Genomic DNA, 11,758 nt, shown 5'->3' with positions numbered 1-11,758 from the left:
AAAGGCACCCCCCTCACGTAGTGAAGTGTTATAGAGCATACGTTTAGAAATTGTGATGTCATGCAAATAAATAAATCAATAAATAGATCAATCAATTGATCATCTTTATTCAAATTTTACGGTCATGTCGGCTATTGTTATTTTCATTGTCTCCATGTTTTCTCTTCCTTTTGTCTCAATAACACCTACAACTAGATTTAGTTTTACTAAATGGGACGTTCACTACATTGTAGTGTATGTGTTTGAATGTGTCATATCAAAATCTCCTAACAGTACTACTACACTTTTGAAAGAAGCCGTAACTTTTGCAAGAAGCCGTTAACGTTCTAAGAAACGTTGATGTTTCCATGGCAACTGTAATATGTAATAATTTGTTCCAATGGTGGACTCAGTGAGAAATATGTAAAGTCTAGTACAACAGAAACTCTGCCGTATTCTTATTTCGGAGAGCTGTGATAGCTGTGATAGTCGACTCCAACCGTTGCCAGACAATGACAACATCTAGACCTTCTAGACGTTTATAATCGGTAGTTTTGACCCCCTGGGACGGCGGCGTTTGGAGGAAAAGTAACGCTCTTTCAGCAGACTTTCCCATTCGCGCCTATCGCGGCCGAACTGGTAACACATGCCTCTGGTGAAGTCGAACTTCTTGTTCCAGTCGCTGGCCGCTATGACGGTGTGGTTCGCCGAGGTCCAGTTCCCCACGGCCGCTCGGCAGTACTTCGCCACTTCCTTCTGTATGTTCTGGAAGTTTTTAACCTCCTTGTGGAAGCCCGGCCCTTCTGCCTCAATCTTCCTCCACAGCGTCTTGTTGAAATAGTCGTACACTAAGTAATCCATGGAGTTCACTCGTCTGAAGTTACGAATGTGATCTTCGGTTGACAAACGTGCTAGAGTTTCTTTCCTGGGCAGCAGGGTCGTTCCAACGTAATGCATGATGTCCGTGACGCCCCAGCACATGTACCTCTTCAGCAGCACCAAGGACTGGTCTAAGTACTCGTAGATGAGAACCAAGGCGAAGTCTGAGTCCAGCTGTTTGATGACGTCCATTGCCGCCTGAGTGTCCCTCGTGTTCATGGCGCCATCCAGCGGGAAACCCAGAACTGCAGACATACAGTTCCTGGTGCAGTGAGACGTGGTCTTTTGTGATTCCCAGTACTCGGGGTCGTCTAGGTACTTTTTAGGCGACTCTGCCTCCGCCGTTGTGTTGAAATGTTTGTCCAATCTGGAGTAGATAAAGTCTGCCGCAAACCTGTGAATCGGAAGCCTCAACATGCTGATGTAGCGAGTGTCTTCTGGGAACATCTTTGACATGATTTCCTTGTCGTAGCGGGCCGGCTGGGTGAACACGTTGATGGTTTCTTCCCGGTACACTCGATGCGACGCCGTCACGCCTGAAGGACGGAGGTACTGTGTGGATCGGACGTCGTCGTACCCGCGATTGTTCGTAGAATCTCTCTTGTTGACTGGAAGGGTGACGAAAAGGTCCTTTAAGAATCCGAACCTGGAAGGAACGTTGACAAGAAATATATGAGGTTGATGTTCTAGACAATTATCTTGTAATCTTAAAAGCTTATACGAGTCACGTTATCTAGTAATGTCGTTAAGTTAGTTAGTATTTTGTTATACATATGACATGTTTTTCGAAGAAGACAAAACAGACTGCGGATGAATATGTGAGCATTTTAGATCGTATTTCAATAGTCTGATGTGTGAAAAACATTAACCTGGTCATGATGCAGTGCAGGATGCCAGAGTCAGCCTCGGGTGCGTAGATGTAAACAACGTTTGTATGGAGGATACACAGATAGTGGCCCACGTCCCTATAAGATAGAAGAACAATTTCATGAATATTCATTCATTTTTTATATGTGGATGCTCGTCGCCAGCTGTCTAAAAGTACATTGTATATGACTTCGTCCTATTTTCACGTAGGAAACCCAGCTACTCTTGTCCAACCAATCACAATCATTCCATGCAGAAGTGTCACATCCAATCACAAATACCGTGACTACATACTGTTGCACTGTCTTCTCCTATTACAGAAAACGTCACAGAAACGCTAGCTGATTGGCCAGCGTTAGCCAATAAAAACTGACACTTGCCTCTTTACCACGGCTGGGGTTGGCGGCATGTCGCCGACTATGTACAGCTGCTGTGATTGGTCCAGCTCTGATTGGTCCAGCTCTGATTGGTCCTCCTCTAGATCTATCACTCGATGCGTGGCTTTGCTGTTCTCTGAGATGTTGAGGTACATGATGACTAACGTCATCGCGGCCAACACAAGGACCAGTGACATCAGCTTCTTCTCACCCATACGACTCGAGCTGGATATATTTTCAAGAAATAACGTCAAGAGATTTTCACAGGTGCTTGTATGAATGCTGATGACATCAAGTCTATGATCAGTGGGATATTGTATTTGAAATGCACCTAAGGCCATGTTAATTTGATTATATGGATGACATCCTCTGGGAACCCCAAAAATGATACGAGCGTGCGAATAAAAAACGGTTGGCAAAAAAGTTGCTTTCATTATGAAATCTACGTGGTCATGAAGGTATGAAGGTTGAGCAAACGACACAGTAATTGGTATGGCGAATTATCTACTCTTCAAATTCATTTCTTTACATTTTCGTCTTTTTTTTGTTTGTTTGATTTTGGCATTCTACGACATTGGTATATTGTCTGCAATATTTTTTGGAAACGGCCGAAAATTCATGCGCGCGCGGATGTCATCCATATAATCAAATCAACATGGCCTAATAGATAGAAAATCTTGATCATTACATATATTCACCTCTCTTTATCTGGCCGTTCCAAATCTGAGCTACCATAGTATGTGTAACGTTAATCAAGGGATACTAACACAATAGTACAATGTGCTTTCTCATGCAGGTCAAAGGTTTGACCTTAAATGTAGATTACGTGAAGCCTATTATCATGTACGTTTCTTTAAGGATCGAGGCCGGTTGACATACTTCGTATCTATCCAGCCGTACATAATAACAGGCACAACAATAGTAGTCGAGCTGGCGTCAGAAAGTCAAAGGTCAAGGTATTTTACATATGAACACAGCTTTTAGATACATGCATTCTTAATACCAAGGAGTGTATTTAACCTCATCGTTATACAAACCTATGCGTCAACAAAGCTTGGTGGATTGAACTACCTAGTACATGCATCATTTTTTGACAGTTGACAAATTGTTGTGACGTTGACTTGAATGGAAAAGAATAGTTTGGCCAAAGAAGCTCAATACTTGGTTTGGCCAATACATGGAGGTTATAGCTATATAGGTTCTATTGAAAGCTCCTTAACCAATATCAAAGTTAACCTTCAACACTGAGCATAAAACACAGCATAGGGTGCATATACATGTATATCTGACGCCGCAAAACTGCTTGACTTACCATTGCATCTTGTCGGCAATTCTCAAAGGGAGGCTGGTTGAAAAATAGGACAAATTTGTGGACAAAACAAACTCTAGTTGCAAATCATGTTGTAAACACAACCGGTTGGTCGGGTTCAGGGTATTTCGAAAAGTGGCACCTAGCGGTATCTAGACAAACTGCACCCTTGCAGCGCTTAGTGGCGCATCATCCTATTAGCACTCCTGGAGGGATGTAGTGGGCACTATTATCAATACCACAGCATGCATGGGTTAAATACGCAGGAATAAGAGGCTTGAAATGATTCTTGGTGCCGAAGCTCAATTGCAATTGGTCCCGAAAATTACTAGTAGTCACTACACTATACACATAAGTTTCCCCACACCATGCAAGCCAAATTGTGCCTGTGGAACATATGGCACCTTGGGAGGGTTAAAAGAAAAACAAACAAATAAACAAACAAACATGCAAACAAGGAAGTTCAGGAGGCCTTTATTGCTGCTTGTCGCCATGTAGAGACATGAACATGTGGGATTTTCCACATTAAACAACTACAGTGGAACAAGGATATTGGCATATTCTGTGATTCACATTGTCTTTTGGCAAATACATTTGTACACCTTCCCAGCATATATGGCTTGTTAACTGCAGCATGGAGCATGGGATGGCTTTTTCCCACACTAAATTTTTACGTTCTCCTGAATTCTTTGCTGATATCTGTTTAACATAGCTACATGTACATCTATGTAGTCCTCTCTGATGAAGAACACTTTGCGTGGACATAAAAGCTGGACAATCATACATCTTGCATTCAACTAACTGATATTAGGATGTAACAAGATGGAGCAAGACTTCTTCTTTGTACACATGAGACTGAGACATTTTAGATACATATAGTATCATTCACATTGTCACTAGGATTGCATCTACAATGCAGCAATTTTGAGGAACTATACAATGAAGTAGATATTGCTGGTTACTAGAAAAGATGAGCACAATGTTAGAGCATGTAAAATATTTAGTTAAAAATTGATGTATTTCAGTGTTCAGTTTGCTGACTGTATTGGAAAAAGATGCATTACATTACACAGATGCAATACATTACACAGTGAATGGATAGGACACAATGTTACAACATGTTAACAGCCAATGCGCAACAATTTTGATCAGTATTGGTTATAGTGTGCGTAATGCAGTTTGCTGTACAAATTAAGTCAAATTTCTAGTACAATTTGAGTGCTACCTGAATATCAAGCTTAATTGAAACAAGCTAAAAAATGGCAGCTATGCTGTCCTACAATGTACTGTATGCAATTTTGTTTGTTTGTTTGGGCCTTTGTTTACTAGACATATTCACGGCCGTTTTATATTGAGGTGATGAGGAAACTGGTAAGGGTTTGGCAAAATATAAAGAGATACAGGTTATACATGTATGATTGAAGTCATAACAAGTCTGTAACATATTGTGTCTCATGGAGGAAACGATTATCTGGTCCACCACACATGGTACAGTCTGCATTCAGATATGTTACAGATACATGTATCAGTAAATGACGTGTATAAAGTGGGTAGTGCTAATAGGGGAATTCACTGGTAGATGTAATGATACATGTAAATTAATGAACCAAGTAACTGTTTATTGTTGATTTTTTTATATGAAGTACAAACAAGGCATCTTTCAATATAAATTGCAATATCATACAGCTTCCTGTGCTCATTCAATAATGAATGTTGTGATATCAAATAAAATCTAAAACAGACGTAAAAAAATTTAAATAAAAGCTAAGTTCTGAAACATTTTTGGTGTCTGTGTATATGTAGAGCCGTATATAATGCATAATTCAAGTGCTCTGAACTTTTTTAACTATCATAGTATATGTTTACTGACTAAAATTGTTTTTCATTTCATTACCTTGTGCAAGTTTTGAATCTGTAAAATAAAGGAAGAAAAATTTTGCAAAAGGCTTATAGGCCTGGTTTCCTATGTTTTTCCTCAATATGAACTTTCTTTACACTAATGTTAAAAAATAATCTAAAATACATTTTTTTGCTGATGGAAAGTGTCGTACAGATTTGAAATTAATAATATACGGAAAATTAATGGACTAATATTTATTTGAAGGAATGGCAACAAAAAGATTTGGAAAGCAAGCAAATATTCCACAAATCATTTGAAAACAGACAAGGAAGCAAAAAACAAAATGGAGCCCTGAGAATAGATCAGCAAAATTTCAAGAGACGGTAATATGTATATATACAGTATATATTCAATAGAAATATCTGTATACTATGTATGATACAGTACATATCAAGCACATACCGTGTATTTTAGAGACCATATATTATGTACTACAATTATACAATATATGTGCATAATATACTATACTTAATACACATTTTCCTCTCATTTTCTTGTTGTAATATCACAATGAGTAAGACAATAAGAAATGTTTTGATTTGAATGACCATGGAAATCAGAAGGCAACTCTGGTGTGATATGACATTTGGCTAGTACCTGTGTGGAATAGCTTAGCTTCTAACAGGCCCTCCTATTGGTCAGGTCCTCAGAGGGAGGACCAATCAGCTCAGCCGTGAGAGAACTAGTAGTGTGTAACACAGGCTAAGTTTGGAATAGATCTTTGAAAGGATCTGGAAGAAAAATAACCAAATCCAAGAGGAAAGGATATAATCATATTACATACCAACATTGTAATTTTGTTCATTTCCACACATTTTTCAATAGTATGAAAAAGATCTGTGGCATTTACCGATGAAATGTTTGTAATTTATATATATATAAGGTTTGGCTCCGATCATTTTTTAACTTGCCTTTATTTTATACATTCTTAAAATATTTGTTGCAGATACCAGACTCTGGGTCCAATGGAATCATTTACCCATCAAAGCTACATTATAATTTCACAGAAAGCTGAAACAGCTTTTACGCAACCACTGAGCATTTATTTCATAAGCTACAATTTTGTATCTTTAGCACAAATTCTTACAAAATTAACCTAAGCATTGGCAACAATGTACAAGCAGCAACTACAAATACTTTCTTGTACGGACATTTTTAATTATTGTATACAACATGGATTTATTTACATATCATTATGTTGTCAATGGCAACAGATTGCAATTATTGGGAGCAAATATATCAAAATTTGAATGTTGCTTCCTTTAACCTAGTTTAAGGCTTCCACCATTTGTTTCTTTTCAGTTTCTTTGACATTTCTAAGACATTCTTTTAAGCAAAGCTAATATTTACTCACTTGGGTAGACTGATATTGAAACTTTGTCCTTCCTGTTTTTCCTCTTTATTTTTTTTATAATGTCTTTGTTTTCGCCACCTTTTTTTTTTGCATTCTTTCTAACTCTACTGTGACGGTCATTTTTGCTCCCAGCAAAGACTTAATACTTTTGAAGGTTTCAACTGTTCTTGGAGAGAAGAGATGGCACCAAGCATCACGCACCAACACAGTACAATTGCACCACTTGTTTGTTACTTGCCATAATCTTTCTGTACTGCACATTGTAAGTACTTAATAAAAAGAATTTTTTTTTACAAAATCTTCACTGGCTTAACTACTGAAATCTCAGGATCAATTTCTGCTCTTGCAGAGTGTTGAAATTGAACTTAAAAAGGAAGATTGCCTGCAATTTTCCACCCCTTGCAACTGCGATTCCCTTTCTCCAGGCATTGCACACACAACTCTTTTTTGGCAAGGTGCTCCCATGGCCACTCCCTGCTTGGCAAGACTCCTCCTGACACTACTTGTCTTGTAACATCTTCACACACCTGTCCAACACTTCCATCCACCTGGGGAGCAAGAATGTTGTCATGTTAGTGATCAACACACTAGGTGAGCACTTTAGGTGAGAGAATTGGTTGTGTAAAAGAAAACTACTGTATCCTACAATGTATACTTTACCAACCTGAAGAAACTATTTTGAATTTGGAAACGTTGGCATTTCCTCATGGGCAGTATCATTTCTCTCCCATTTCTCTAGTATGTTCTGCTAACTCATTGTGAGTCTTTCTCTTTCAGTTTTTCAGAGGATTTTAGAATACAGAAGGAACTGACTTGAGTTGAAGTATACAAATGAGTGACTAGTGCGCACTGTTTGAATCTCACCTGTTTTTTCTTCTTGGAGTCATCAGCTGCGAGCATGTAGACCTGCGTGGCCTGGCTGAGAGAGAAGACATGTTCTCTGTCGGTCGTCTCCAGAGGGTCCAGCTCAGATATGGAGTAACCAGGCAACGGTATGGTGAACTCTGCTTTCACATCCTGAGGTACATGTAGGGAACATGGGATTTCACCATAAAACAAGATATCATATAGTACTACACTGTACATTTCAGTTGAAATGTAGAGCTTCCAAGAAGAAGGAACTTAAACTTGGAGTGGCGTGAGCCAATTCTTGAAACATATGCTATAGTTCTTAAGATACTTAATACATCGACTCTTAGCTACAAAAATATCATACTAACTAGAAAGGAAACCATTTGCAAAGCAAACGCATAATGTTTACCTTCGCATATGGCCTGCTCTATTGATTCTTACTCAAACACACACAAATTTTATACTGTATATATATATGGTCAGACAGGAGTCTAAATCCCTCCTGCTATAAAATTGCAACATGATGTAATCCAACACTACTTACAATGTACCATGGTAACAGTCTAGTTCAGGTCATTGACCTTTTTGGTTTGGAGACGAAGAGGAAACGTACACTGGGCAAAATGGCCACGGATCCCGGCAGATACCGTCGCATCCGTCAAATCGATCCGTCACGGATGCGGAAGATTCCGAACAAATGCGAACAAATGCCAAATCCGTGAAGGATACGACAAAATACCCAACGGATGTGATACCGTATCCGCTCGGATAGCAGATACACTATGGATACGATGTTTTATATGCTCGAATCCCTAACTGTAAACGAATACGGATATATCATTTGCACGAATCCTTAAATAAAAACATTTGCAAGGATCGAGAGGAATAAACTTTTTCATTCACTCATTAAATTTTCTTACTAACATAGACAGGTTTGACAGTGCCCACTCTATCAAAAAAATACATTGGTGGTTATACGGATCCTATCAAATCCGCGTTCCGTATCTTCTACGAATCCGCTGGCCAAATGAACGACCAGGGATCCTATCAAATCCGCTATCCGTATCTTCTACGAATCCGCTAGCCAAATGAACGACCAGGGATTCTATAAAATCCGCTATCCGTATCTTCTACGGATCCGCTAGCCCAACCCACGACCAGGGATCCTATCAAATCCGCTATCCGTATTTTTACGGATCCGCTAGCCCAACCCACGACCAGGGATCCTATAAAATCCGCTTTCCGTATCTTCTACGGATCCGCTAGCCCAACCCACGACCAGGGATCCTATCAAATCCGCTTTCCGTATCTTCTACGGATCCGCTAGCCCAACCCACGACCAGGGATCCTATCAAATCCGCTATCCGTATCTTTACGAATCCGCTAGCCAAATGAACGACCAGGGATCCTAACAAATCCGCTATCCGTATCTTCTACGGATCCGTTGGCCAAATGAACGACCAGGGATCCTATCAAATCCGCTACCCGTATCTTCTACGGATCCGCTGGCCCAACCCACGACCAGGGATCCTATCAAATCCGCTATCCGTATCTTCTACGAATCCGCTAGCCAAATGAACGACCAGGGATCCTATCAAATCCGCTATCCGTATCTTCTACGGATCCGTTGGAGAAATGAACGACCAGGGATCCTAACAAATCCGCTATCCGTATCTTTACGGATCCGCTAGCTCAACGCATGACCAGGAATCCTATCAAATCCGCTATCCGTATCTTCTACGAATCCGCTAGCCAAATGAACGACCAGGGATCCTATCAAATCCGCTATCCGTATCTTCTACGAATCCGCTAGCCAAATGAACGACAAGGGATTCTATCAAATCCGCTATCCATATCTTCTACGGATCCGCTAGCCCAACCCACGACCAGGGATCCTATCAAATCCGCTATCCGTATCTTTACGAATCCGCTAGCCAAATAAACGACCAGGGATCCTATCAAATCCGCTATCCGTATCTTCTACGAATCCGCTAGCCAAATGAACGACAAGGGATTCTATCAAATCCGCTATCCGTATCTTCTACGGATCCGCTTAGCCCAACCCACGACCAGGGGATCCTATCAAATCCGCTATCCGTATCTTTACGGATCCGCTAGCCCAACCCACAACCAGGGATCCTATCAAATCCGCTTTCCGTATTTTTACGGATCCAAGACCAGGGATCCTATCAAATCCGCTATCCGTAGGTAAATTATGCCATAACATCACCAATTCACACACAACTTTTGATCAGGTATGTATCTCATTATTTGGAACGACTCAATTTTGTCATGTGAGGCAAAAAATTCCTTCTGTACAAGAGTGGACCAGCAGATACGTTGTCGCATCTTTGGGGTATTTTTATGTATCCTTTAATGATCTGGGATTTGTTTGCATTTGTTCGGAATCTTCCTGTATCCATGACTGTGTGCAGTTGACCAAAAATGCTTTTCTTGTGTCATTTATGCAAATTATGCCATAACATCACCAATTCGCACACATGACATCGGGGGACATTGCGGCACCTGATGAAAGTTGTTTTGAGCAAAATGCTTGTCGTTTTGCGAATTCCAATTTTTCAGCCAAAAATGCTTTTCTTGTGTCATTTATGCAAATTATGCCGTAACATCACCAATTCGCACACATGACAGTCGGGGGACATTGCGGCACCTGATAAAAGTCGTTTCGAGCGAAACGCTTGTCGTTCTGCGAATTCCAATTTTTCAGCCAAAAATGCTCTTTTTCTCTCATTTATGCAAATTATGCCGTAACATCACCAATTCGCACACATGACATCGGGGGACATTGCGGCACCTGATAAAAGTCGTTTCGAGCGAAAGGCTTGTCGTTTTGCGAATTCCAACTTTTCAGCCAAAAATGCTCTTTTGTCTCATTTATGCAAATTATGCCATAACATCACCAATTCACACACGACTTTTAATCAGGTATGTATCTCATTATTTGGAACGACTCAATTTTGTCAAGTGAGGCAAAAAAATCCTTCTGTACAAGAGTGGACCAGCAGATACGTTGTCGTATCCTTGGGGTATTTTTATGTATCCTTTAAGGATCTGGGATTTGTTTGCATTTGTTCGGAATCTTCCTGTATCCATGACTGTGTGCAGATGACCAAAAATGCTTTTCTTGTGTCATTTATGCAAATTATGCTGTAACATCACCAATTCGCACACATGACATCAGGGGACATTGCGGCACCTGATGAAAGTCGTTTCGAGCGAAACGCTTGTCGTTTTGCGAATTCCAATTTTTCAGCCAAAAATGCTTTTCTTGTGTCATTTATGCAAATTATGCCGTAATATCACCAATTCGCACACATGACATCGGGGGACATTGCGGCACCTGATAAAAGTTGTTTTGAGCAAAATGCTTGTCGTTTTGCGAATTCCAATTTTTCAGCCAAAAATGCTTTTCTTGTGTCATTTATGCAAATTATGCCGTAACATCACCAATTCGCACACATGACATCGGGGGACATTGCGGCACCTGATAAAAGTCGTTTCGAGCGAAACGCTTGTCGTTCTGCGAATTCCAATTTTTCAGCCAAAAATGCTCTTTTTCTCTCATTTATGCAAATTATGCCGTAACATCACCAATTCGCACACATGACATCGGGGGACATTGCGGCACCTGATAAAAGTTGTTTCGAGTGAAACGCTTGTCGTTTTGCGAATTCCAATTTTTCAGCCAAAAATGCTTTTCTTGTGTCATTTATGCAAATTATGCCGTAACATCACCAATTCGCACGCATGACATCGGGGGACATTGTGGCACCTGATAAAAGTCGTTTCGAGCGAAAAGCTTGTCGTTTTGCGAATTCCAATTTTTCAGCCAAAAATGCTCTTCTTGTGTCGTTTATGCAAATTATGCTGCAACATCCCTAATTTGCACTCATGACTTCGGTTCAGGTATGTATCTCATTCATTAGAACGACTCAATTTTGTGGATTGAGGCAAAAAAGCCATTTCTGTACAAGAGTGGACCGGCAGATGCGGTGTCACATCCGTGGGGTATTTTCATGTATCCTTTAGGGATCTGGAATTTGTTTGCATTTCTTTGGAATCTTACTGTATCCGTAACAGTGTACAATTGACTGATTCATTCAAAATTGATACAAAAGCCACATTTCTGTGACTCGGTTTCTAAACAATCTGATGCAATGGCATCCTTCATAGTGAATCCACTAAAAATTAATCTGACCCTGCCCTGCATTCAATTTTTT

The 11,758-nt window shown here is 40.1% G+C and overlaps 2 protein-coding genes across 5 annotated transcripts in view; both read right to left on the bottom strand.

Annotated features, from left to right (window-relative positions):
• Positions 1 to 46: 46 nt before the first annotated feature.
• Positions 47 to 3,557, bottom strand: LOC109477164 (galactose-3-O-sulfotransferase 2-like). Its single transcript, XM_019778229.1, has 4 exons — positions 3,415 to 3,557; positions 2,106 to 2,327; positions 1,728 to 1,823; positions 47 to 1,504 (listed from the first exon to the last, which is right to left on the bottom strand). The coding sequence occupies exons 1-4, from the start codon at positions 3,420 to 3,422 to the stop codon at positions 511 to 513; spliced, it is 1,320 nt and encodes a 439-aa protein (XP_019633788.1). The 5' UTR covers positions 3,423 to 3,557; the 3' UTR covers positions 47 to 510.
• Positions 3,558 to 3,868: 311 nt separating this feature from the next.
• LOC109477152 (FYVE, RhoGEF and PH domain-containing protein 4-like) overlaps positions 3,869 to 11,758 on the bottom strand; it is a 47,340-nt gene continuing 39,450 nt past the window's right edge. For all 4 annotated transcript variants that reach the window (XM_019778209.1, XM_019778210.1, XM_019778212.1 and 1 more), the window contains one exon: positions 3,869 to 7,213. In XM_019778209.1, the coding sequence (XP_019633768.1) occupies positions 7,165 to 7,213 (49 nt within the window). In that variant the 3' untranslated portion in view covers positions 3,869 to 7,164. The remainder of the gene's footprint in view (positions 7,214 to 11,758) is intronic.

The sequence above is a fragment of the Branchiostoma belcheri genome, unplaced genomic scaffold (assembly GCF_001625305.1).
Source record: "Branchiostoma belcheri isolate BF01 breed outbred unplaced genomic scaffold, Haploidv18h27 scaffold4, whole genome shotgun sequence".
Classification (NCBI taxonomy): Eukaryota; Metazoa; Chordata; class Leptocardii; order Amphioxiformes; family Branchiostomatidae; genus Branchiostoma; species Branchiostoma belcheri.
This window is presented reverse-complemented; position numbering and strand designations above follow the sequence as displayed.

Coding starts and splice junctions, on each gene's coding strand:
- LOC109477164 (XM_019778229.1), bottom strand. Junction 1,824..2,105: donor ACCCCAGCCGTGGTAAAGAG/GCAAGTGTCAGT, acceptor TCTATCTTATAG/GGACGTGGGCCACTATCTGT. Junction 1,505..1,727: donor CTGCACTGCATCATGACCAG/GTTAATGTTTTT, acceptor CGTTCCTTCCAG/GTTCGGATTCTTAAAGGACC.